Source organism: Plecotus auritus, assembly GCF_963455305.1.
Source record: "Plecotus auritus genome assembly, chromosome: 10".
Taxonomy (NCBI): Eukaryota; Metazoa; Chordata; class Mammalia; order Chiroptera; family Vespertilionidae; genus Plecotus; species Plecotus auritus.
The window spans coordinates 23,240,635-23,267,115 of record NC_137785.1 but is presented as its reverse complement, the minus strand read 5'-3'; the positions used below and the strand labels follow the sequence as shown (position 1 = coordinate 23,267,115).

At 49.4% G+C, this 26,481-nt stretch overlaps 1 protein-coding gene across 2 annotated transcripts; it reads right to left on the bottom strand.

Moving 5' to 3' along the window:
• Positions 1-10,700: 10,700 nt before the first annotated feature.
• MLYCD (malonyl-CoA decarboxylase) lies at positions 10,701-25,883 on the bottom strand. Of its 2 annotated transcripts, XM_080645985.1 has the most exons (6): positions 25,566-25,880; positions 25,290-25,514; positions 18,807-18,919; positions 17,769-17,925; positions 14,001-14,150; positions 10,701-11,947 (listed from the first exon to the last, which is right to left on the bottom strand). In XM_080645985.1, exons 1-6 carry the CDS (start codon positions 25,827-25,829, stop codon positions 11,414-11,416), a joined length of 1,443 nt encoding a protein of 480 aa, XP_080502111.1. In that variant the 5' UTR covers positions 25,830-25,880; the 3' UTR covers positions 10,701-11,413. The 2 variants fall into 2 exon arrangements, with proteins under 2 accessions (XP_080502111.1, XP_080502110.1); XM_080645984.1 differs by having other exon boundaries at positions 25,290-25,883.
• Between the last annotated feature and the right edge of the window lie 598 nt (positions 25,884-26,481).

Below are 26,481 nucleotides of genomic sequence, written 5' to 3'. Positions count from 1 at the left end.
GGACCAACCACGCAGGGCTTTGATAGGCAGTGTGTGGAGAAACTTGCCTTAGGAGCCACTTCCCAGCTGTGTGACCTGAGGCAAGTGACTTAACTGATCTGGGCCTCCATTTGCTCATGGGAAAAATGGGGATGAAAGCAGGAACCACTACACAGGGTTGGGAATGATGTCTCACATTGAGAACTATGCCTGGTGTATGGTAAGTTCTGCAGAAATGCTAGCTGCCATTATTATTATTATTACTAATATTATTAATAGAGGATCCCAGGAGACAGAGCCAGGCCTAGAAACCAAGTCCACTGGCTTGGGGTTCTGGGTCTTTCCCATTCTACCTCTCCCTGCACACACCCTGATTTGGAAAACTGCAGCTGGCAGAGACCCTGGTCTGGATCCTGTCCAGGCCCCTAATTGGGAGCTTCTGTGTCTCTAGCACTATGACCGCATCTCTGTAAAGAGGGCTCTGCGTGCCTGCCCACCCCTGCAGGCTTCCTGTGTCCCTGGAGGTGTCCTGGCAGGCCTGAGGCTGCCTCCTGCGCTGAGGGGGAAGGAGCTGGAGAGTGGCCCCAGGCTGTGTGCTGATGGGGTGGTGGCTAAGGGGCCTCAGGAGCCTTGCTGGGGCTCTGAGGGCAGTGGGGAGGCGTCCCAGGTGCTCAGGGACACAGTGAACCTCTGCATGATCCTCCAAGCTCTGACAGGCATGGGTTGGGCTGAGCCCTGGGTGGCTGCTTGAGTCCCTGGCCTGCACTGCTGGCTCAGGGCAGGCAGCGACTGGCAGAGGGAAAGTGCAGCCAGGAGGAGGGGGTAGACTTGGAGCAGGACCTGGGCCCCAGAATCGCTTTCCTTCCTTCTAGCTGCTCAGAGTCAACCTTGACCCCTCTTCCTTCTCACCCCAACCTATCAGCAGACCCCACCAACTCGACCTGCAAATGCACTTGGAATTTGAGCCCTCTGCACCACACCCAGACTGCTGCCACGCCTCCTAACCACAGCCCATCCTCCAGCAGCAGCTGGGATGATCACAGGAAGCCAGGTGGCATCCCTGTTCCTGCAGTGACTTCTTTTGTTTTTTTTTTGCAGCGACTTCTCACCCAGAGTATAAACCAGTCTGGTCTGACCCCTCCCATCTTGGCCCTCCTGGGCCCCTTGCTGTCCCCAAACACTCCCATGACAGGGCCGTGCAAGGGCTGTTCCCTGGGCCTAGACGGCTCTTCCCTGACTGCCACGTGACTCGTTCCTCAGTTCATTCAGGTTTTTGCGCAAATGAGTTCTCAGTGGCCAGAGTGCCCCCCGTAAAACAGTAATTCCACCCTCCTTAGCCAGCTGTGTTTCCACATGGCCCATACCATCACATTACATACGCATGCTTACTTACTCGTTTGTTTGTCTGAATCCCCCCCACACTGCGATGGATGCAAGTCCCCAGAGGGCAGGCTGTGTTCTGTTCTGTTCCCTAGTCCATCTCAAGCCCAGTGTGGGGTCTAGCACATAATAGGCGCTTAACAAATTGAGCCATGAGCATTCCTTAAGCAAGACACCACGAGAGCCAGTCTCCTGATCTCCTTCCCCTGGGACTGGCCTTTCTGTCCCTGGTGACACAGTGTCCGGGTGGGGTGGGGGGGGGGGTGTGCCTTCAAAGCTCAGGCTTCCCCTCCAGCAGAGGCCCAGACACTAGAGTGGGAGCCAGGAGGGCAGAGCTGGGCCTCTTTCTGGCCATTGATGGGGCAGGTCTCATTTCACTCAGCCAGCCAGCAGGGTGGCAGGGTGAACGCTCTGTACGTAATTGGTCCCCCGTCTCCTTTCTGGGGAGCAGCACACCCCTTGAACCAGCAGGGCTAGTGCTCCGCTCAGATAGAACATGGTGCTCCGCCTGGGGAGCTCACAGATCAGGGGAGAGGGCTGCGGCGAGCAAAAGGCAAATGAGAAACGGATGAGGAAGCCTGTGGCCCCAGGTAGCAGAGTCGGGCCATTTTCTGCAGAAGGAAGAGGAAGCCGGGAGAGGGAGACTGCCTCCGGGAGGGGCAGTGTTGGCAGAGCCAGCCAGGTGCTCTCCACGGGACATTCCATCTCAGCTATCCCAGAAGTCAGCTCTCCCCACCCTCTCCTTCTTTCTAATATCAAGTGGCTTGGGGAGAGGTGGGACTATGTGATAGGGATTATTGGTCAAGCGTGGAAGCTTATCCACCTGACTGTTACAATGCACACCCCATACATCTCTGAGTTCAGACACCATCCTATCTTGGGGAGAGGAGGCGGGGAGTAGTGGGCTAAATGGTGGCCCCCAAAAGATATGTTGAGGTCCGAACCCAGGAACCCGTGAATGTGACCTTATTGGGAAAAAGGGTCTTTGCAGACATAATCAAGCTAAGGGTCTTTATAAGAGACAGGGAGATCTGAGACACAGGGAAGGCTACTTGAAGGAGGCAGAGCCCGGAGCAATGCAGTCACAGCCAAGAAAGCCTGGAGCCCCCAGGAGCTGGAAGCGGCAGGGAAGACCCTCCCCTAGAGCCTTCGGAGAGATCCAGGCCTGCCCACGCCTAGATTTAGGACTCGGACCTCTAGAACTGAGTGACTAAATGTCTGGGGTGTCAGCCCCTCCGTCCCCCGTTTCTGGTCATTTGTTGTGGCAGCCTAGGACACTCCTCCAGGAAGGATTGCGAGGGATTAAAACCTGACTGAAAGGTGATTTTGTTTAGGATTAGCTTTCCTTCCAAGTTTCAGGTTTGGGCTTAAGTGTGGTTCCTGCCCAGCTATGTACCTCGCTCCCCTTTCTGCGAGTTGGGGAGGCGTGGTGCCTCCACAGGCAGAGAATGAGGTTCCCGGCAGTGAGGCACTGGTGCCTCTCCCCTCCCAGAGCCCAGCTCCGAGGCTGCCCAAGGTCAGGGACGCAGGCAGCACGTGGCGCAGCTGGCTTGCCTGACCTCATCAGCATGGCTGCGGCCTGGCAGCCCAGGAGCTTTGCTGTCAACCTTGGAGGCCACTGAAAGCAGGAAATCAGACTGTAGGGGAGTGAAGCTCTACCAATCATGGTGAGGGCTGCTGCCCCTGCTCCGGGTGAATCTGAGTGTTCAAGGGGTGGGTGCTCCCCAGAAAGGAGATGGGGGACCATTTACGTACAGAGCATTCACCCTGCCCACAGAGTTTAGCATGTCATGTGCAATACTTCACAGGGCGCCAGCTTCCTTCCCAAGGTCACCCCCCCAGTAAGTGGCAAGGCTGGCTGGGCTCAGAACCCCAGGAGCTCAATCTTGGCAGAGCAGCTGAGGAGGAATAAAAGGGGCTCCTGACCAAGTCAAGGGCCTGAGGTGCAGGAGGGGTGGCAGAGGTCAAGGGTTCAGGGGGAGCAGAGGCCAAGGGTTGGGAGGAGCAGGAGTGGGGCTGGAGTGACCCGACAAGGCCAGGGCTAACCCAGATGTGGGTCCTGCCATGCTAGCGGTGTTCTGGGGGTGGGGCTGGTGGGACTCTGATTGGGGTCTGGGTGGGACTGAGTGCCAGGTGCTTCCCATGGGCAGTGCCTGGTGTGGTGGACCCAGAGAAACCAGGGCTCACACCGTAGCTCTGCCTTTACTCAAAGGACAGGGAGCGCACTGCTAGTGCGGCGAGAGCCCTGGGTGGGGTTAGCTGGACAGAGAAACCCAGGCTGGGAAACAGTGCGAGCAAAGGCTGGTGTGAGGCTGCAGCAGGGGTGGGGGCCTTGGGCGTCTGCCAGGTCTGCAGTTCCTCTGCAGGACTCGAGGCCCCACTGAAGCACAGAGGTTCAGTAGGAGGGCATGTAAGGGGGGCTCGTTCACCACATGTCAGGCTCCGCCCCAGCCTAGACGCCAGTCAGAAAGCCTAAGGCCGAGCGGGGTCAGCCTGACAGAGCCCAGGCGAGCACTGCCCTGTCTCCCAGGCCTGGTGGCGGTGGGTGGGCACTGGTGAGGACTGCTCCTCAAGAAGGGGTGGCATTGAACCCGGTGCTCCGGAAGCCACCCACTCCTAGCTGCAATGGGAGTGAGTGGCACCATCTGTGTGGCCTGATGACAATGGCCGGTGGCGTGTTATAAGCACCTCCCGCACACGGGGTGTGTGCTGGGGCGTCCCACAGAGGAGCGCCCTTCACCCTTCAGGCAGCGCTTCGAGGGAGGAACCAGACTTAGCCCCTTTTACTATTGGGGTATTGAGGCTCAGGGGTTGCCGGATGACAAGCACGGTGCTGGGGTTCCCACCCAGGCTCCCTGACTCTACAGCACGATTACCTGTCCTCACTCCAGGGCAGAGCCACCCCTCTGGAGACTCTCCTCCTCTCTGGCCCACATACCAGACCCCACGGCTCCCCTGGAGAAGGCCGTAACCCCCCAGGCCTCTGGCCCCTCCTTACCTGATAATAAAGGTGGGGTGCTGGGGGCTGACAGGTGAATGGCACTAGATGGAGAGGTGCAGGCACGGGGGACTCGCCCTCCTCCGGGGGCCCCCACCTGGGTGTGGCAACAGGAAAGTTGGGGGACAAGGGGCCAGGCTGGCCTGTTTGTCGCATCACAAAGTCCTGCCTAGTCTGGCTGGGTGCTCAGTAGGAGGAAGGCTCAGAGGGGCCCTAGCGGCCTGGCCAGGCCCAGCTCCCTCCCATAGTGGCTCCACAGAGCACTCAGTCTCAGTGGGGGCACCTTGAAAATGGGTACATCTTGCCAAGGTAAGTCTGATAAGAGGTTGCCAGGTGAGAGGCCCTGCAATTGGGGCTTCAGAACTCTGGGCTGGGGCGGGTGTTACTAGGGCCAGCCAGTGCCATCACCTGCTTGCGGCCTGGGCTGGGGCCCAGGTCTGAACCTCTGCAAGCTGTGTGTGTGGGAATGCACCCAGGACCCAGGCCTGTGTGCCCCGGGCATCTCAGACAGGCGGCCCTCCATACCTGTGACCAGAAACTGCCTTTCTTTACTTGAGCTTTCTGGACGGAGCCGCCAAGGAGAAGCTAGATCATAGAGCCTTCCAAAAGGAGGCGGAGCCAGTAGCTGCCCTGTGGTAGGAGTGAGAATAGACTGGGTGCGGGAGAAGGGGGTCCCAGATGCCAGAGTGGCCACTGCCATTCAGAAGGGCTGCAAATCATCTCGTTCAGCATTCCCAAACCTTCCCCCAGCAGCTGCAAAGGCTTTTAATGAACAAAATCTCACTTGGAGTACCAGTATCAAATATTCTAAAATAAAAAAAAATATTTTACTGGTTCATATCTGTTTTTTGTTTATATCTGTTTTATAAATTAAAATGAATACACTTACTTATAGCAAATTCAGTAATGGCCACCCAGCTCACAAGTAATGATGCAAGGATTAGAAGCATGTCTGGGTTTAAATAAAATGGGTCCAAGCCTGTGTCACAGCTAACAGTCCTTTGTAATCACAAAATTGAAAACAACTTTAGGAGCTATGGTTTCTCTATGTCTGAAGGCCATCAATATAACAAAGGTGACCAGAGTCATGTCTGAGGTTCTGTGGTGGGCTGGTGAGTTTGGGTGAGCAATAAAGCACAGGCAGACATAATTCATAATTCACACCGTCCTGTGGGAAGCCAGGCTTGGTCCTGTAGGAATCGTTGGCTTTCCTCTCAGGTAAAGGAAGTACCTGACAACTGAATGGATGGGTCTTCCTCTTACCTCATCTCTCCTGCCACTCAAATCCTCCCTCTGCTCTAAAGCAGTGTTGCTGTGTGTGTGTGTGTGTGTGTGTGTGTGTGTGTGTGTGTGTGTGTGTGTGTGTGTGTAGGGGACAGGACCACCTATGGCCTCCCCCGCGTTTGGGCACACTGGCTTTTGACCCAAGGACATAAAGCAAGAGAGGTGGAGCGTGTTTCTCTGGGCTCGACCGATGTTGGTGCACGGGTGGAGGTTTAGTTTGGAGGGACAAAGGTGTCAAGTGTCCATTAATCAATTTCTCCTGTGTGTGTGTTTGCCTGGGTCTAAGGCCAGGACTATTGTCACTGTTGTTTTTAATACATCACACTCTTCAGAAGTTCAGCTCTCAGCTGCTTCACTGGAGGGTGGTGGCTGCATGATCCTGAGATCTTGGGTAGAAATCTAACTTTTAGCAACAAGGCTATTTGGCAATAGCAAACACTGGAAAGGAGGGGTTTGGGATGTCTGGTGCTTGTTCTGACAAGCTGATCTGTGAGGCTGCCCAGTACAGAGAGCTCTGAGCCATGCTGATAAAAAGCTGCAAATTATTATAGGTTTAGATAGTTCTCTCAGGGTGCTCAAGTCAACAGATTTTGGGAGAAGCCGGGGTACTCTGAGGGTTTAATGAAGTTGAGTTTAGCTTGTATCACAAGCTGGCAGGTTGGTGGCACCAATATTTGATAGCTCACACTGATGAATAGATTGTTTTCGCTTCAGTTAAAAGTTACAAATACAATGTTTAAGTGAAAGCTTAATGAAGTATTTGTGGAGCTCCAGAAGGCCCACCAGTCCCCCACCATCACGGTGCCAGGTCCCACTGGGAAGCCACCACCTCCGGCCCCCGAGGGCAGTTCCTCCGGCAGGAGCGGGTTCTGAGTTCTGCCTGCAGATGGCTTTCCTCGGCTCCTCGTACTTGTTGCGGGGCTCTTGAGAACATACCTGCGGGGCCAGCCTTAGAGCCCAAGAGAGCAGGTCACCTTGTGTCCAGAGACAGGACCCTTCAAAGTGCTTCCCTTGTGAGATGCGTGCTACTCTGGTGGCTCTTGGAAAAAGTGATCATCTCGTTTCATCCTTTTCCAATTTTTGTCCTTTCAAAAGTCTCTCGAGGACCTTTTGCGTCTGTGGGGGAAGTTATCCTAGAGGCAGGAGAGCAGCAGGCTTGGGCGGGCGGCCCCAGATCCATGCCCTTGTGATGTGCAGGATCTGGGTACAGGTTTAATACCAGGGTCGGTTTGCACCTGTTAACTTAGGTTAAGCTCCAAGTTTAGGAAAGGAAGAGACAACACTGCCATCTAGTGGCAAATGGGGTGGACAGCGCACACAATGACAGCTGATTTGGATCCAGTTGTTCAGGCTCAGAACCATTTTTAGCATCAGAATGAGTCTCTGACCCCATGTGACAGTGGCCCAGGCAGCAGGGGGGGGGTTGCAGGCTCCTTCTTCTCCAGCCAGGGCACCGTCACCACCCAAGGAGCCAGCTGCTGTGCTGCAGGCACCACGCTACACTCCAGACCTGCCTACCTCCTCAAGTCCCCTCTCAGTCCCAGGAAGGAGCCAGTGACATCAGCATTCCGCATAGGGAGCGGACGTCAGACTTGTGTTCACAGCCAGGCGGGCAGCCCCACTTAGCCTGGCGGGAAGGGGACACTGTCTAGTTTGAGAGAGATGTAAGTGGGACTGCAGAGAAGTGTGGCTTTTTAATTTCCCTTTTTGTGTGTTGGAAGGGAACTTCCCTGATAGGCCTTAGTCACCCAGCGGTTCCGTAAGGGCAGGGCTCCTCCCCTGCAGCTTTGCCTGGGCTGCCTGGTTGGGAGGCAGGTCAGTGTGGTGGAAACGCATGCTCTGGCCCTGGCCCACCCTCGCCAGCTGCTCGGCCCTCTCTGAGCCTCAGTTTCCTCATCTGCCAGTGAGAAACACTCCCTTAGGCTTCAGTGTGGAGAATATCTGGCCCAGAGCAGAGATACTGTTTCTTTCTCCTTTGCTGGATGATTAAGTATTAACTATTTGGGAAATGCAAATGTAATTCAGAAAAAAAGAGAAAAAACCAAAGGTGCAAGAGACCTGGGGTTCACCTCTATAGATTTTGCTAAATGGAAACTAATGCAGAACTTTCTGCAGTGCGGAGAAACCATTGGACGGCTTTTGTTTCTAAGAATAGATAAAAATGGATTTGATATTCCAGTGAGTGTCTTAGAATCCAATTAAAAATCAGAAAGAGATGTTTGCTCCATTTAAGTCTTAAGTGCACCTTATGCTTAATTTCAAACAAAGCCCAGAATAAACCGATGCAAAATGTTAGAGATACCAACTCCTTTTAAGCTACATACTGAACAAGAAGTGGCCCCTTTTCGCAGGAGTGTTATGCCCTCAGAGGACCAAGAGAGGGCAGAGCAACACAACCCTTAGTTGCTATACATCTGGATCCAGGGACGATCCAGCTCTGGCAGAGGGAGAGACGAAGGGAAGGGGAAGGCAGGCATCAGAGTGACTCCAGCCCACCAGGCAGGGCTAGTTGGGGGCTGTTGGACAAGATAGCAGCTGGGAGAGCTTGGGCCATGCTGCTTAGTCGGGTCCCCAACTGGAATTGGGGTGCTGCTTAGATACCAGGGGTGCTGAGAATGCCTCAAGCACTCACACAGTGAACAGAGTAGAAATTCCTGGGAACAAATTACTCCACTTAGTCACCTTGTAGAAACTGTGAACAGAAGCCAGAAAATGGCCAAACACTGACAAATAAGGGGATGACAGATTCCAGAACCCACATAAGGCAAGTGCAACAAAGTCCAGATGCCTGGCTGGTGTGGTTCAGTGGTTGAGTGTCGACCTATGAACAAGGTCAGGGTTTGATTCCCAGTCAGGGATCATGCTCAGGTTGCAGGCTCGATCCCCAGAAGGGGGCGAGCAGGAGGCAGCTGATCAATGATTCTCTCTCATCATTGATGTCTCTCCCTCTCCCTGGCCCTTCCTCTCTCTGAAGTCAATTAAAACATATATATTTTTAAAAGTCCAGATGTCTGAACATTTGTAATAAGGACAGTAACTGTGCACTTATATAAAGCATTCAAGTGCAGCTACTGTCCTTATTACAATGCTTTATATATGTCGTTTTCCTTGACCCTCTCAGTAGACCCCGAGGTAGGTGCTATGGTTACACACATTTATGGACAGAAAAGAACAGGTGCATTGCCCCAGGCTACCCAGCTGGGACGAGGTGGGGCTGTGATTTGACCTGGGCACTGGCTGGAGCCAAAGCTGGTGGACTCAACCTTTATGCCATGCATTGTCTTCCAGAACAAAAGGGGACCCATGAGCAAGTCAGAGCAGGTTGGCTCCAAGTCCATTAGCACCCCTTGAACCAGAATTATTCCGAATTCTGGCAGAGCCCACAACTGAACCTCCAGGGAAACGGGATGAAGATCTAGGTCTGTCAGAATTACAGACACCAAGGTAGTGAGATGAGGATACCTGTGGTGGTGGGGGAGACATTGAGGAGGAACAGGCTTCATGGCTTCAGCCTTGAACCTGGGGAGCTATGGAAAGCACAGTGACAATTTATTGAGCACCTACTATGAGACCGTCACACTGCAGGGCATTTTTCAGAGGACTGTGGTCAGAGTGATTGCTAGGGTCCACTAAGAGCAATGAGATGGAAACCAGGTCTTGGAGACAGCGCCTACACCCAGAGCTACTAGGTTGCCTTGTGATGATGTCACTTGTGATGATGTCACCTGGGCAAGGCACAGGGCTCTCCTGGAGGATGTGAATTCCCAATGCTAAGATCAGCTGAGTAACCTTTTTTTGTTGCCTCCAAACCTGGCCACTGATATTGACTCCTGCTCTGCTATGATCATTGTGCTAAGGACAACATATGTACAACTGGGCAGTCTAATCATCCCTCAGAGAAAGTGGGAGCCAGGCCTTCTGCTTCTAGGGGCTGTAGGGTAAGTGTGAGAAGCAAGCAATGAGGGGTTTCCTGCGACATTCATGAGGTGGGGGAATTCTGGCTCAGCATATCAAGCTCTTTCCTTCAGTGATTGGGACTGAGGCACAGGGAAGGAGGATCCATCCACCTCAGTCTGTTCAAGCTGCTATGAAATACCACTGTGTGGCTTGTAAGTAGCAGAAATTCCTTGCTTATAGCTCTGAAGGCTGGAAACTAGAGGTCAGGGTGCTGCATGGTCGGGTGAGGGCCTCTCCTGGATTGCAGACTTCTTATATCCTCACATGGTGAAACGGGGGAAGGAGCTGTTGGGGTCTCTTTTATAGGGCACTAATCCCATTCATGAGGAGTCCACCCTTATGACCTAATCACCACCCAAAGGTCCTACCCATTAACACCATCACCTCTGGGGGTTAGAATTTCCACATGTAAAATTTTTTTTTTTTGGGGGGGGGGCACAAACATATAGACCATAGTACCATCCACATCCACTCACCTTCTCTATGGCACGCCTGCTGCAGAGCAGCTGTTGATCTTGGAGCCTGGGGGCGACTAACAGGGGTGGAAACTCTGGTACAGACACTCGAAGGGCATGGGGCATTGGCAGACCCCATCACCCGCCATGAGGAATTCCGTCTTTAAAAGGGGGACCAACAGGATGCCAGGACTGATGACCAGAATCCTGCAAGTAACACTAGAGCCCAAGGGCTTTCAGGATTAGCTCAAAGCAATGCAAAGAAGCATGAGACAGCTTCGACCAGGATTCAGAAAAAGCAAAAGTTCTCGTAGTGACCACCACCATGCTGTCTATCACATGCAGAACAAGATAGGGAAGGACAGGGGACAGTTGTGGAAGATGAAAAGCAAGGAAGGCAAGGTGACCTCTCTACCCGAGGACATCACAAACACTGCGAACACAGACATGCAGAGGCACATACCTGCCCTCCATCCTGTAACCATGGTATCATTTCTCTCTACATCTCTGATGAAGGCCACACACTAGGGCCTCTTCACGGAGCCCCCAAACATGCCAACGGGCTGGCTGGGGACCAAAGGCACAGCTGACATTTGAGCTGATTCTAGCTTATAAGGTCTCAGATCTCAAAGACAACCACCACGTGATCTTAAATGTGTTTAATGCTTTGCAGAACAAACATGTTCTTTACTATTAAGTTCATTATGAACTTGAATCACTAAAAAATTTAAAGTCCATAACTGATTTTAAGCCCTAAGCAACACCACCTTTGGTGTTCAGTGATTTAACTTAGTAAACTCTGTGCAAAGTCATGAACCTTTCCATACATTTGCAATCTCCAAAATATAACTAGTAAGTCGTAGCATAGCCCTCTATCCCTTTGCCATGAGTGGAGAGCAGTGGCTCAAGTCACCATGGCTGAATTATGTTCTAAGCTTGAAGAAAAATCTGTTCTCACTGGGGCCATGTGCCTGCATCCTTGAGAGGCTGACTGATCCACCTGGGATGACAGCCGGAAGAGGCTCTAAAGCTTTCTGAAGCCACAGGGCCCACAGCACCAACCCTGGGCAGGGAGCCAGGCCAAAGGCAACAAAAGAATCTTTGGGAGAAAGCACTGCATCCCCGCCCAGTCTGTGTCCACCTGTACCCACCACCGTCTCAAGTCAGGGCCCGCACTTTCCCTTGCATCGTGGAAGTTAGGGCCCGGCCTGCCAGTGTAACCCTGCTGTGGGCAAGAGAACAGTGTCACTTTGCTTTACTAAAAGAGTTCCCTTTTGATACATCATCACCACCATCACCCGACCCACCCAGAAAATTATCCTTTCCGGAGCCGGGACGTTACGTCTGCTTCAGGCAAGGTTTAAAGTTTGCTGTTCTTCTGGAACTGGGCCACCAGGTTGAGGACCTGCTCAGAAGCCTTGATGTTCTTTGAGCCGAGGTAGTTGGTGCTGTTGGTGGCCGTCTCCTCCAGGTAATACCGGTAGTTGACCATCATGCCACACGAGCCAGTGATACCCTTGAAGCTGAGGTCTGCCATCCAGTTGATGCGCCACATTACAGCCCCGTTCTGCAGGTGGAAGTTTGCCACGGGGTTCAGGGCGTAGCCCCGGTGCTTCTCTCCATACAGGTACCAGGCACAGAGCCTCATCAGGGGGGCCTGGAGTGCCTTGGCCAGCTTTTCAGACTTCACCCATTCATTACTGCTGAGAAGGACCTTGAGGGTCTCATTAAGGGGACTCCCTGTGATCTCAGAGATTTCTTTACACTCAGAATCTGTAAATAATTCATTCCTCCCATGATCCTTTGCTTGTGAGTTCAGAAGCCCCAGGAGCCATTTGGTGAAGCCAGGTATAGGAGACAGACTTGAAAATGTCCCAAGGTGAGGAAACTCTTTCTGTAAGGCATGGTAGGGTGGGGAAAGGAGGTGGAGAGAACACACACACACAGAGAATTCAGCAGGTGTGTCACCCACCCAGAAACATCTGTCCACTTATCATTTATGTATCACTAACCTGGGTATGCTGTGTGGCTTACAAAGTGATGTTTGATATGCACTGACTTCCTTCTTTCAAGGAACATTATGAATCTGATATGGGCCAGGCCCTGGAGGCATCCTGAGCCCCCAGGCAAGCCTTTAGGTGGTGTCTCCATCTGCACCTCTCAATGGTCAGGGAACCGCGGGAAATCAGAGCCATGCTGCGAAGTGGGACCTGGTGTGCAGTCTTCCGGCTGCAGAGTGTGTCTTTCTGGCATACATTCTCCACCCACAGACATCTGTGCAGCCACACAATCTGGTTTGGTGCTTGGCACACAGTACCTAATGACGGTTGAATAAATAACTGATTTCCCAGCTATACCACAGTGGGTGCAGAGGATGGGACATAAGGGGAGGCAATGGGTCTTTTTCCACATCAGCCAACACAGGTCAATCATTATTCAAATTATAGAGATCTCAATGATCATTTTTAAAAGTCTAGTATTTCTGGTTTATAAATGCAATATATATGCTCACTATAGAAAAATTTTTAAAGATTTCTGACAGAAGCAAAGAAAACAATAACACTCCTCTACTCTGAGATAACCACTCTCAATAGTCTGATAAAGTATAACTCCTGGTCTTTCTCTAGGCAATTTTTACATTGGTGAGACTGTTATTTTATATCCTGCTTTATGAACCTATATCATGACCATTTTCTCATTATCATTACAATTCAAAAACAATTTAAACAACAGAATATCAAAAGATGAAACTATAGCATTACTTTCCTAACCACGCTGTCACCAGGCAGGAGGGGATACGCTTCCTTGAGATCCTTTCTGATGACTCTCTGGGGTACAGCTGAGTGGTGGCTGAGCGGCCAACCGTCAGGATGGCTCCTGGGCCGAGGGGCTAACTCTGACTGAGAACCAGAGCCTATGGGTGAATCCCCAGGACCCCGGATTCCGCCCCCTTTGATCGCCTGTCTTACAAAGTCACCCTCTTCCTGCCCCATTCATTTACACCTTCAGCAAAGTTGATATTAATCAGATGTGGCTTCTTACCACCCCTGGGGAAAAGAGGCAGAGTGATTCTAACGAAGCTGATATGCATCTGAGTCCTCAGATTTAAAAATGATTATGAATTTAATATGAAGCACGTACACATTTTAATTCCACTCCGTCTCTAAGGAAGAACTTGGGTTGCAGTTGTGTTGAAACTACCCAAAGCAGAGAACATCACTCTCAGAGCCAATTATTAACAGTCCAATTATTTTACCTAATAATTAGATTCTACTCATTATAGTTTACCCTAGCCCCTTATGAGATAATTTTAAAAAGCCTAGACCCAGAGTGAACCTGAACAGTGCTGTTGTAGGATGGTTAAAGTGTTCTTCCCAGGGCAATAAAGAAAAAGAGGATATATATATATGTATGTATATGTATATATGAATGTATGTATGTATTTTAAAAAGCCACTCTTTTGTAAGCTATCTGGTCTAACCTCGACACTCCCTCTAATGATGAGAAAGCCCAAGCTGATGAAACATCAGGGGTCAGAAGCCTGGAGAGTGGGTGAGGGTGGCTGGGTACAGTCAGGTGTGGCTAGAATGACCATAAAATGTACCATCCAAACCGGGACAGTTGAGAATGGAAGGCGGCACTCCTACTGATTATGCTGCGACAACACATGCAAATCAGAATCCAAGGTCCCCGAGAAGCTGATGTCCTCAGAACACATCTGCATTTGTGGCCAAGGGAGAAGCTAGTTTCCTGACACCATTTTCTCCTCCCCTGAGTGGTCTCAGGCTCCTGGGAAGTGCCTCTGGCACTTTTCTAAACCCTCTTCCTTACCCCCAGCTCATATCTCATCCCTTGCCCATCACCAATCCTAGGACCTAGTTACTGACTGCACTGCAGCAGGGGCAGGGGGCTCAGACCCAGTGGTCCCACAGCGGCGCCTCACTTACCTGCAGCTCCTTCACCACGCGCTTTATGAGGAAGGTCCCCAGCTCTACCCCCTGCAGGCCTTGCTGGGTCAGACTGATGGAATAAAACATGGCGGCGGCGATTTTGTTCTTCTCCTCTGTTTCTGTCGGAGGACACTCCTTCACTATTGACTGCAAGACATGAATGATGGCGGTGAGCGGGCTTGGCTGCTCTCACATCCAGCATCTCACCCGTTCACTTCCGGCCATGAAAATTCTCTCAGGGTGTCCCCCTCAAGGACCAGGCTCTGAAGACTAAACACGGCCTGAAATCTGGTCTGGTATCTCCCTGAAGGTGGCAACTGAACGCTTCCCTGGGTTGCGTGCTCAATGTCATGTCATTTTGCTCTCTTTGAAAGTCTTGTGCAAACTTTGTTGAATAGCAATTTATGTCCTTTTCAGGCTGTTGTGCAAACTGAAATGTGATTAATCGGCTCCCCTTCAACACCCAGAGAGAACACCTGACCCTTTGTCTAGGCCACCTGCCCCTTTCTGTAAAGGCCTGATTCTGATTGTTCCCCCTTTAGTTAGTTGTACTCCTTTCTCTGAACTATAGTGTTTTCGATTTCTCAAGAAACCAGTGAGTCCTATATACTTTTTCTTTCAGGAAATTTACCTTTTCCTGACTTTTCTATGTACCTTTTTTAAAAATATATATTTTATTGATTTTTTTACAGAGAGGAAGGGAGAGGGATATAGAGTTAGAAACATCGATGAGAGAGAAACATCAATCAGCTGCCTCCTGCACACCTCCTATTGGGGATGTGCCTGCAACCAAGGTACATGCCCTTGACTGGAATCGAATCTAGGACCCTTCAGTCTGCAGGCCAACGCTCTATCCACTAAGCCAAACCAGTTAGGGCTCTATGTACCTTTTAAAAATATATATATTTTATTAATTTCCGAGAGGAGAGAGATAGAAACATCAGTGATGAGAGAGAATCCTTGATTGGCTGCCTCCTGCACACCTCTACTGGGGACCGAGCCAGCAACCCCGGTATGTGCCCTTGACCGAAATTGAACCCAGGACCTTTCAGTCTGAAGGTCGACGCTCTACACACTGAGCCGAACCTGCTAGGGCTATGAACCTTTTTTATTTTGTGTCACATTCTTCTTTTTCCTCGAAGCAATCTGAGATATGATTTGCCAAGTCTGATTTTATTAGCTTTGAGCTTTGACTGCAGGGTGTTTTGAACCGTAATACTCTGCAGGTCACTTGACAATAGTGGAATAGCGGGTGGTTACCTTTCAGTTTGCTTTGATGACGGCACCAGCTTGTTTCTGAACACAGTTACACTACTCTAACTTCCATCAGCTACATGTGATTCCTAAAGTTGGGGTGGTTGCCCATGATGAGGCCTGGGAGCCCACAAACTTTCTGAAATTGTGGATGGAATGTGCAGGTGTGCACTATGTCCCTGGGGAAATGTCCTTAGCTTTCATCCCCTTCAGATGCTCAAAGGGGATGAAAAGGTAAGAACTGCTGCTGTAAGGGAAGTGGGGTAGACAGTGAAACAGAGGCAGTGACACCTCCTGGGGCTGCGGCCAGGCCTCTCTCCTACACCTGTGCTTCAAAGGACAGACCTCACTTTCCATCATTATTAATCTTCATCTTGGTGATTTATTTACTTTGCTTTTCAAGAAGTCTGTAGGTTACCTTGTGGTTCCTTATTCAAAACTTTCCAGCAACTCCTTTTTTAAAGTTTTCAAAATAAAAACGAAATCTTTCTTTGGTTATACAAATGAGATACACATAATGTGCAAGAGGCAAAAATAAGTGCACAAAGAAGGAATCACAAATTACTCCAAAACCTAACACCAAGTCCTGCCGTTAGCCATTTGATGAACAGAACAGCCAGGTCTGTCTCCTTGGCTATAGGTAGGTATACACAAAACTGTGTATACACGTAATTCTCTCATAAGCCCAGATGCTCAATTACACTTACACACACACACACACACACACACACACACACACACACACTCACACACACGGTGGCTGCCCTAAGGGCTTGGGCTAGAACCCCAGTCCCACCCTTAACTATTCTATCATCACAGGCAAATGACTACAGTTCTCCTAAGCCTCAGTTTTCTCAGGTCTAAAATAAGGACAATGGTTAATAATACTAGGAATACCTAACTCACAGAGTGCTGTGAGCAGTAATGCATGGATTGTGCTTCAAGGGCTGACAGACACTGAGCAAATGCTCAATCAATTATTATTAATATAAATAAGATCATACTGCACACGCTATTCTGTAACCTGGTTTTCTATGCACTAGTTTGTCAATGTTGGCTTTCCATGTCAAAAACAGAAAACTAAATCAGTACCTAAATACACTCTTCTGCCCCCATGTGCCTGCAGGAAGGTCCCATGCATGTGAGGATGTACCAGATGGATATGCCATCATTTCTCTAACGCACCCTCTACAGGTGGACCAGTTATCATTTCCAGACTTTCAACGCTGTAGACAATGCCGAAACCACCTGCACTCTTAGATCTGAGTATCTCCACAGGATAAATTCCTCAGAGTGAAATTCTTTTTTTTTTTTTTTTCAGGAAGATTGGTTGAAAGTTTATTTGAAAAGAATCCCCAGAGCTCTTCCCCAATTTCCTGATGTGAGGCAACTGCCCCTCACCCAGGGAAAGACTGGAGTTTTATTCTTTTTCTGGGAAGTTTTATTTTTAAAATCTTTTTTCCTTTATTGACTAAGGTATTACATATGTGTCCTTATCCCTCTATTGCCCCCCACCCCCCCACTCATGCCCTCACCCCCCTGGTGTCTATGTCCATTGGTTAGTCTTATATGCATGCATACAAGTCCTTTGGTTGATCAAGAGTGACATTCTTTAGGTCAAAGGAATGCACGTTTTATATTTTAATAGATATCAGCAAACTGTCCTCAGGGAGGTAGTAATAATTCTGGTGTGAGAGTATGCCAACTCTTTCAAACACAAAATCCTAAGGGACTTCTCCCTGGTGATAAATTACACCTGCTCATTTGCCTGCTCGATTTCTCTACCTTCTGATACTAGAAATGCCACTCAGAGGGCCCATCCTGTGACCTGGTATCATCTCTCCAGCTTCCGAACAGGCCATTCCCATGCCAAAGGCTTTTGCCCACCACAGCCTCCTGGTCTAAGCAAACCCGCTGTGACCCAGGTGTCCCTACCTTCCCTCAGCTGTCTTTACCTTCATCGAGATCTGCTCTATTCTCAGTCCCCATGCGTCTGCAGGAATGTCTCAGACATTCTCGCCCACTCCTTAAGGAGAAGCCAAGCTTGCCACAGGCAGGGCCTGTCAGACGCGGCCCCCATTACCTCCATTTGATGAACAGACCTGGCAGGGCTCTGGGCCTGTATCAGGCACACAGCACTGAGTCTCTTTTTTCAATCACATGTCGTTTAAAACTACCCATAGGCACTTAACAAATGCTGAAAAGATGAACCATGCCCCCTTCCTTCTCTTCTGCCCTCACAACTCTTCTGCCTCACAAAGATGTCCTGTAATAGACTTCAACCCTGTCTCAACTCAAAGTCAGTAGACCCAGATAAATGCTCTCATTCCAAAACTCTCTACATACTACCCATCTACATTCTGTGGCTACAAAATTAAGAGGTTTTATCCAGCCAATTCAAAAATCCACAAAAGCCTAAAGCTTCTGAAAAAAGGGCATAAAACCAAGTTTAAAAACCTGAAGGGCTCCGCAGGATGCCTGCCTTGCCCTGAATTTACCATCCACAGGTACCTGAATGTTGCTGGAGATGTCACTGGTCAGCGCCACATGCAAGACCACCAGGGGCTCCTCAGGGGTGGAACAGTGAGAAAAGAAGTAACATCTTCTGTATGGTCCGACACGTTGTTTTATATCCATCCAATTTTTTACAGGGTGCACAGCCTCAGACCTGATAAGATTGTAATGAGGTAAGACAAATGTTCAATTGCAAGTTAAATAACCATTGCTGATTCTGATTCATATTACTCACTAAAGTCAAATAAATCCTTTAAATACAACTTCAATTGCCTCTTCAGGAAAATTTAAAGAAAATTATTTTAATGTGAAACAGCAGACTAAAAGGAACTACAATTAATGACCACTTTACACGCAAAACTGTGCTCTAATTTTAATACCCGGTCTTAAGACTAGTTTGTGAGGCCCTTGGGAAGCAGTTATGCAGCAGATTGTAACGCAGAAACTAACCAGATGCTCAGGCGTTGAACATTCTATGTCTTTTATTTCCTTTGAATCTCTGCAGTTTGAAGTCAATGCTGCAAACACAGGTCTCTTGGTTGTTTGGCTAGCCACCTCAGCCACCCACTGTTCTGTTTTCAAAATGTGCAATGGCAACAGTGTCATTTTCCAAACCTTAGATCATGTAAGACAGCAAAGTGTGAAGATCCTGAGGCGGGAAGAGCTGCCCGTTTGTGAGAACAACCATGATGTACTAGGCTGCATTTTACTGTGTCTTGGACATGTTGGAATTACGTTCAATATTGTTAACTTAGAGATTTTATCCAAGGGAGAAATTTTAATGATGAGATAGATGCTGTTTGGATTAATGCAAATACTTGGTCCAGTACATTCATACAGCTCTGATAATGGGAACTTGGGAAAAGGGGGTCCATGTGCTTTAAATATGAGGACATAAATGAGACCCTGCATGTCACCTGCGGGGACAGCCACAACATTTGTGTTTGGGTTTTATAGGGTTGGAAGAAAATGTACATGTGAATGGAGACTGGCTTTCAGCTAAGATGTAAGAAACGTGACAAGCTGAGTACTTACTCACTGATTTTCTGAAGCACTTCACATGGCGAATGCCAGGTCACCCGTTCGAGGTTTAGGAATCCTGACGAAAACCACTCCGTGAGCATGCCTTTCAGCACACCATTCATCTCCTGAAAAGGAGAAGAGAAAGTGTCAGCTTTTCCAAGCCCATCTCTGCTGCATTGTCACCAGTACAGTGAATTAAAACATGAAAACATGAGCTCAAAGGAGACGGCAAGATGCTTTCTTACCGGCTTTTCTGTGACAGCGCTACTGCACTCTGACCTCAACCAAGTTACACTGAATGCAGCGCTTCACTCAGCCTCCACCACTTCAATCTGTAAGATACCTGAATGGGAGCAGTCAACTTGAATTAACGTTCCCAAATCAAATAATATGCTCCAATTCATTCCCCGTAGTGAACACAACTAAAACCAGTTAGCAGAGCAATGAGTGGTGTACTGTAAAGGAGGCACTAATGCAGGCAGCACAGAGCTCCAGTCCCATCCCCTCAGGAAGTTTCTGATAAGCCAAAGCATCATTCCTTGTTTCCTAGGAGAAGCAGGCCCTGGGTCCAGGTACCGTATTTCATCAACTCTAAGATGCGCATTTTCATACTTTAACATCTCTCAAGTCAGGATGCAACTTTCAAAAGATGGCAGGGCCCAATTTAACTGATAGCATCCCCCCACCTTAATGGGACATAAAATAATATTGTATCTGACAATCAATGCAATCAGATTTGATGAAATTATTCTAATTTTACTTCACTTATTTATATCCGATCTATTTCTGAAAACTGTTTGAGTCAACTTTACTACTGAAGATAATTTTCACTGAAACCTTCCAAGCAAGATTGGAACAAGAGGTGCATAAGGAAGGAGAGGAGCAGACCCATCTCAGTTTAGCCTCCTAGGAGAGTGTGCATCTCCCCACGTAAGTGACCAAGCACAGGGTTGACAATGTGATGGAGCTGTTTTAAAAAGGATGTAAGCGCCCTGGTTGGGTGTTTCAATTGGTTGGAGTGTCATCCCATACACCAACAGTTGCGGGTTCGATTCCTGGTCAGGGCCTATACCTAGGTTGTGGGTTCAGTCCCAGGTCAGGGCACATATAGGAGGCAACCAATCAGTTTCTCTTTCTCTCTCTCTCCTCTCCTTCCTCTTGCTCTAAAAATCAAGAAACATATCCTCAGGTGAGAATTAAAAAAAAAAAAAGCATTTAGCCCAGCCAGCATGGTTCAGTGGTTGAGCATTGACCTATGAACTAGGAGGTCATGGTTCAATTCCTGGTTGGGGCATATGCCTGGGTTTTGGGCTCGATCCCCAGTGTGGGGTGTGCAGGAGGCAGCCAATCAATGATTTTCTTTTGCTAGGCAATACAGAATAGCTCCTTATAAAACTGTATTTACTGCATTTGCCTTCAATGGTTCTTAATCTTCCCGGGGTCCTCACATTCTCTTAAGCATGTGATAAAATCCAGGAACCCCTTTCCCAGAAAAATGCACACACATTAATTAAATTTTGCATACAATTTCCTGGGGTTCATAGACCTTTTGAAACGCAACTATGGATCATCCCTAGGGGTTCACAGACCCAGGTTAGGAACCTCTGCACTAAATGGTTAGAAATGCATTAGTCCAGTTCCATGTAAAATGTACTGGCATCTCTATTATATTCGTAACAGAAAAAACTGGATTTAGTTTTAGTATTAATTCAGAAGTAATTATTAAAGAAATTATTAGACTGATGAAAGCTCCTTGTCTAAAAGTCTCTTCATTCTATTTTGGGCTATTGACAGCTATAAAATGTGACACTGGTCACAAGAACCGGGAATCTGGGTTAAAGGTTACATGTCTCCACTTAGTTCTGACAGTACAAGAAGCTGTTCAGGCTGGGATGAGCCACCCCTGCAGCAAGGCTACTGGATCCCAGAAAGAGGAGGGAAAGAAATCACTGCTGCAGAAATCTGCTCATTAATCCTGCAATCGTGTAGCAACAATCCAAGACTGAGAAATACAGCTGCTGGGACTACCGTGGCGATGCCACAGTCAGCGTTAGGTCTCAGTCTTTTCTGGACTGCCAATTCCAGTTATCCCGGATGACTGTTCAGAAGGCCAGCCAACTCTTTCAGCAGAGAAAAAGCTGTCTCCCAACTCTCTCTGAAGTCTTTGGCTATAAAGGTCTCCTCATTTCAGATATGTGAAGAAGAGTTAGTTTTCATGGCTCAGAAGCCCTGAGGGAAGGGACCTGAAAGCTATGGGGAAGGGTCATAGTGCTGAAGTTACATTTTAGGTACAATTCCAACTCATGCAGCTGCTACACTCCAGATGGCTGGGGTCCACTTTCCCACCTACAAATAAGGCTTTTTTTTTTTTTTTTTTTAGCCTAGCTAAGCACAGAATTTAGCAGAACCAACAAGGACCACTATACTAACTTAAAGCAGGACACGCCACCAAAAAATGTTGTACGAGTGCCTACCAGGGCTGGGCATTGCAACAGTGAGGATGCTAAGCGTGTCTGACACATGTTTAGTCCTTCTCTTATGTTCCACCTATGCACACCTCTCATTTCACCATAATTTCTATGTTTAAATCACCCATCAAGAAACCCTTTCATTTTCTAAATGCCAACTTCCCTCTAGTTCCCACAGATTGCTGAACAGCACTCAGACCTTTTGCTATAATGGGGTTCAGTTCAGTTTCATTGGTGATTTAATCTAAGAAATCTAACTCTTCAACCCAAATGGGCCTTTGGGAATGTTCCTGGGGAAAAACAAAAAGCCTAGAAACCAACACACAGAAACCACATACCACCCTCCCCTCCACATATCCCTTTCCCACCATGTTCCACACACACACACACACACACACACACACCTCACAAGCAGGGCTGGGCACACACCTACAAATTTACAGGGCATTTTATTCAGGAGGCATCCGTGTATCGGATCTGCTATGTCAAAAAAACAACATAGATATTGGACTATGCTAGGTTGTAAAAACTTTCTTCAATATAGCACTTAAATCTTCTCAGCAGAGACTTGAAACTTACTCTGAACTTCTTATAAAAAAGGATTAAGATCCTCATGGGAGAGAAAAGAAACCTGTCTGACTTAAACTATCCAAGGAGAGAGACAGACCCACTTGGCCTCATGTCTTTGGTCTTCATCCTGGGCGACACTCGAAATGAAGTGTCAGTCTTCGGGATTCTTCCCACATTTCCAATAATCACAACCCTTGGTCAGAGCAGAGGTCTTAACAAACCTGCCCTCATTTGTAAACCGTATTTTTAGCAAAGCTCCACCATATCCCTCAGGGCACTGCTTAGAAGAGAAGCAGGCTGACCTTGAGCATACCAACCACCAGCTGAATTTCTCACCTCAGTGCAGAACCAAAGGGCCCAGGGAGTTAAGTGACTTGGCTAAAGTCACATAAAATCGCGCCTCTAACCAGTGGATGGCAAAGACAGGATTGGGAACCTGCCTCTTGTCTCCCCACCCAGTACTTCTTCCACTATACATACTGTCTGGCCAAAGACACCGAGAATCAGACAGGTCTGGCCTCACATTGCTAGTTATTCTAAAGACTCCAGTAAATAAGAACTCGTGCCAGCCACGCAGTGGACCAATCCACTCCAGGGTAAATGTTCAGGTCCAAGCCCACGTGTACCAGTAAACCAGTGTGTGTTCACTTGACTTTACCTAGCAAGTCCCAAAGTCAGCAGGGGCCAGGCAGGTAGCATGCCTGTGTGACAGGGTGTCTGCTGTGTGCACACAGGAAGGGGTGCTGACATAGGGAGAAATTCAGGAGTTCCCCACTCCCCAGTGTCACAGGCCGCTGGGGGTCTGGGACTCCTGCCCTACAGCATCACATGCCAAACGTCTGTTGGTTTCTAACACTGAGTCCCTAAAAGCGAGAAGTTCTAGCTCTATCACTTCTTTAACTGGAATGCAAAATCCAGAATGAGACAGAAGGGAATCAAGATGGACACTAAGCGACTCTGGTGATAGATTACAATTTCAGATCCCAGATGACAATTTTTATAGATTAAAAAAACTATTCTCTGAATGATTTCAATGATAGGGATTTTAAAATTTTTTATGTAACTATGTAGAGCAAAGGAGAAGGGAATGACCAGGTTTAGCCACCAACAGATATACTAGATATAAGGACAGGATATTTAGGTAGAGAAACGGAGGAGGCATGATAGAAACTAGAACAGGCTTCTGCACCCAATGTGTCCAGACCACGTGCAGAGACAAAGGTCAGGCTGTCATTATTTATCCTTTGTTCTAGAAATATCTTTGTGCCCAGCTGGCGTGGCTCAGTGGTCAGGGCACATGCCCGGGTTGTGGGCTTGATCCCCTGTGTGGAGCGTGCAAGAGGCAGCCGATCAATTATTCTCTCATCACTGATGTTTCTATCTCTCCCTCCCTCTCTGAAATCAGTAGAAATATGTATATATATATATTTAAAAAATATCTTTTTGCCTGTAGGTACACAACATTTTCCCCTCACCTGTGTGGACAGCTTGGTTAAATAAAGAAAGGAAGCCTGAACATCTGAAGACCTGGTGCTCAAAGCCCTGGATTTCCCTGGGGCAAACGCCTTTCTTCTCAGTCAAGTCTCAAAGTCACAGCTCTCAGCTGCCACAATGTTCCTTCTCCAGTGCAGGGTAACTAAGCATTTTCCCATGTGGGCAAGAGCAAGGGGACGCACTGAGTAAAGTGTCAGAGAATCAGAGGATTAGAACTGGATGAGGCATTAGAAACCTCCCAGGGCCAACACTCGCTGCAATCTGCCAAGGGCAGTCCGAATGTCTGCTGTCTGGCTTCCTTCCAGGATCAGAACTCAGTGAGTGGAGCAATCTGACAAGACAAATGGCAATGATTAGTGTGCGGACTGTGTCTTAAGGCGGGGCACCCAGGAGTCTATCTCAATGCTTCATTCATCATTTTGCTATGCAAGAAATTTAAGACAAGGTTTCCAGTTTTCAAGGAGCTGATCATCTAGTTGGGAGCAGAAGAAGTAATACATTTCCAACACTAAATTCTGTGGTTGACGTATAAAATCCAAGCGAGGGGTGCAATAATGTCAGGAAGCTCAAAACTGGGTGAGACCACTTTGAGCTGGAGTGGCTAGAAAAGCTGAGTGAATGAGCTAAGGGTGGAGGCAGCTCGTTTGCTACCAGGCCTCCCAAACAGGAATCACATAGGGATGTGGGTTCAGGAACTTTCCATGCAAGAATCAGCATGGCTGGAAAGGAGAGAGTAATGGAGAGTCAAGATGGAAACGTTGTCCAGAATGGTTTGTTGTGCACCATAAATGCCAAAGGAAAGACATTAAATGCGATCCTTCTGGGACATGAAGCCTGATGACTTTTCAACAATGGAATAAAGGTTGACCACTGGTTTTAGAGAAAGATGGGCACTGGGATTGCTGATAAGACAGACGTTTGCACCAAGTATTAGAAGGAGTAAATATAGGCACAACTAGAGAACCCTGAACACCTGACTCAGTGAAATTAAATAAAACAAAGCTACCAATGAACTGTTTTTACCCGCCCTCCACTTTAGAGAAAAGGGCAAATTCTAAGAGAACAAATTCATTTTAGATCTAGTTAAATGGTCAACTCCAAGAGTCACTGTGTAGTGATGCAGTACACAACTGTGGAGCCATTGAGACTGGCGCTCTCACTAGCTCTGTACTCTGGGCACTGCACCTGCCTCATCTATGACATAGTTCCCTAGGCTTGCTGAGGATGAAAGGAGCAAATGTATGAAAAGCACTCTTCCCGTTCTAGAACAGAAACTCCTGGACCAGGTGACCTGGGAGTCTAGAGCAAGCCTCACACAAGATAAATACTGGACAGCCACATGTTGAAGGGTAGATGGATGATTTCATTCTGAGGCAGGTGACATTCTACCTAAGTCTCCAGACTCCTATGCAATTAAGAATCAAGTTCCAGTAGGCACCCAGACTCTAGTCTAGACAGTGGAGACCTCAAGTTCTAGTCATCCCTGTATATTTCACAGGACCTCTTAGGATGATGGCTTACACATAACTCTGCTGACACAATCCATGTTTTTAGAAAGGCTGTTTGGTGTTCAGTTTGGTACCCATTGAAGTATACCACATAGATGAAACCTCTCAGCTAAAAAAATAAGTCTTTATGAAGCATACTAATCATGAATGAGGCATGACAGTCTCTCAAATTAGGCGATGGCCTTATCTAACAAGCTGTGCACAGTCAGGACTGGAGCAAGACATGACTAGAGGGAGCTAAGATTCAGAAAGCATGGGAAGGAAGGGGACGGGGTTTGGGGACTCATAATGAGGTGTGCAAGACTCCAGGCAGGGAAAGCGCAGTGTCTGGGGCTTGAGGGGCAGTGAGGACTACATAGGGGCTGCCACGGGCCCACGGACCTGGATGCAATGGAGGGCACGACCCGGGCTGTCCCTGGCGCCAGGGGATCGGGGCGGCCCTGGCGGGGCCTTACCCGGACGTGCGGCCCCTCCACCAGCTTGAGGGCCTGCGCCTCGATCAGGTCGGCCCGCAGCTGCACCAGGAAGCGCACGCCGCCGTCCAGCTTGCTGATGTGGTGGAAGAGGCCGCGGTAGCGCGGCACCAGGGCGTAGCGCAGCCGGTCCTCTGCCTGCAGCAGCACGGCCGCCTCCCGCGGCTGCTCGCGCAGCTGGAGCACGCCGGCGCTCTGCTCGGCCACCTGGCCGTGGTCCACGCCGAAGCCCTGCGCCAGGCGGCCCAGCAGCTCGGCGCGCTCGGCCACCTCGGTCAGGCCGCCGTAGAAGCTCACGAAGTCCGCGCACTGGCCCTCGGCGGGCGCCGGCGTCTTCTCCCGCAGCTCGTAGACCGGCGTCGCAGGCACGGAGCGACGCAGCAGCTCGTCCATGGCCCGGACCAGGGCGCCCGCCACCGTCGGCCCGCTCGACAGCTGGGGACCGGGTGGCCGCTGCGGCCGCGGGGGTATCCGCAGCGGAAGGAGTCGCCGCGCCGCCAGACCTGGCCCGAGGCCTCGCATAGCGCCGAGGGGCAGCTGCCTAGGTGACGCCGCCACCACTGATGCCGTGTTCCGGCTTCCGACTTCCGGCGCGCGCCGGCCCTATTGGCCGAGGCCCAGGGACGGGCGGGGCAGCGGCCTATCGGAGGGCGCGGCGTCGGGGCGTGGGGGCGGGGCGGGGCGCGGCCCGAGGCCAAGTGCGACGAAAGGTCCCGGCCCGGAGGCGTGGCTGGCAGCAGCTTCAGGCCTCTTCTACCTCGACCTGCGGCCAGTCGCCCGACGTCAACGTCTCAGTCCCCCCCTGCTCTTTCCCCATCGCGTAAGCACCTTTCTTCCTCTAGAGCCCAACTCTCCAACCTCAAGATGCATCAGAATCACCTGCGGAACGTGTTAGGCCTGCAGATCCCTATTGGCGAGTCTCAGAGATTCTGATTCAGTGTGGCTGGGGAGGAGCTGAGGAATCTACCAAGTTTCGCGGTGGTGATTCTCTGACTAGGTAGCCTGGGCGCTCTCATTTCGCTGTCAGGGTCTGATTATACTAGTGACTCCCAGAGCTGCAGCCCTTCTCTCTCGGAGCTGGGAACCCAGGCTCCGGCTGCCTGCTGGAGAGCTGGTTCCCAACCTGTTCCTCCCTCCTTAAGTATTCGTTCGTTCGTTCGTCCATTCACTCATT

Bases quoted from the DNA above. Each gene is read 5' to 3' on its own strand.
- MLYCD (XM_080645984.1), bottom strand. From the start codon at position 25,829: ATGCGAGGCCTCGGGCCAGGTCTGGCGGCGCGGCGACTCCTTCCGCTG. The intron at 18,920-25,289 runs GTAAGGCCCCGC...TCTCCTTTTCAG, and splicing joins TGGAGGGGCCGCACGTCCGG to GAGATGAATGGTGTGCTGAA. The intron at 14,151-17,768 runs GTACCTGTGGAT...CATGTCTTGCAG, and splicing joins ACATCTCCAGCAACATTCAG to TCAATAGTGAAGGAGTGTCC.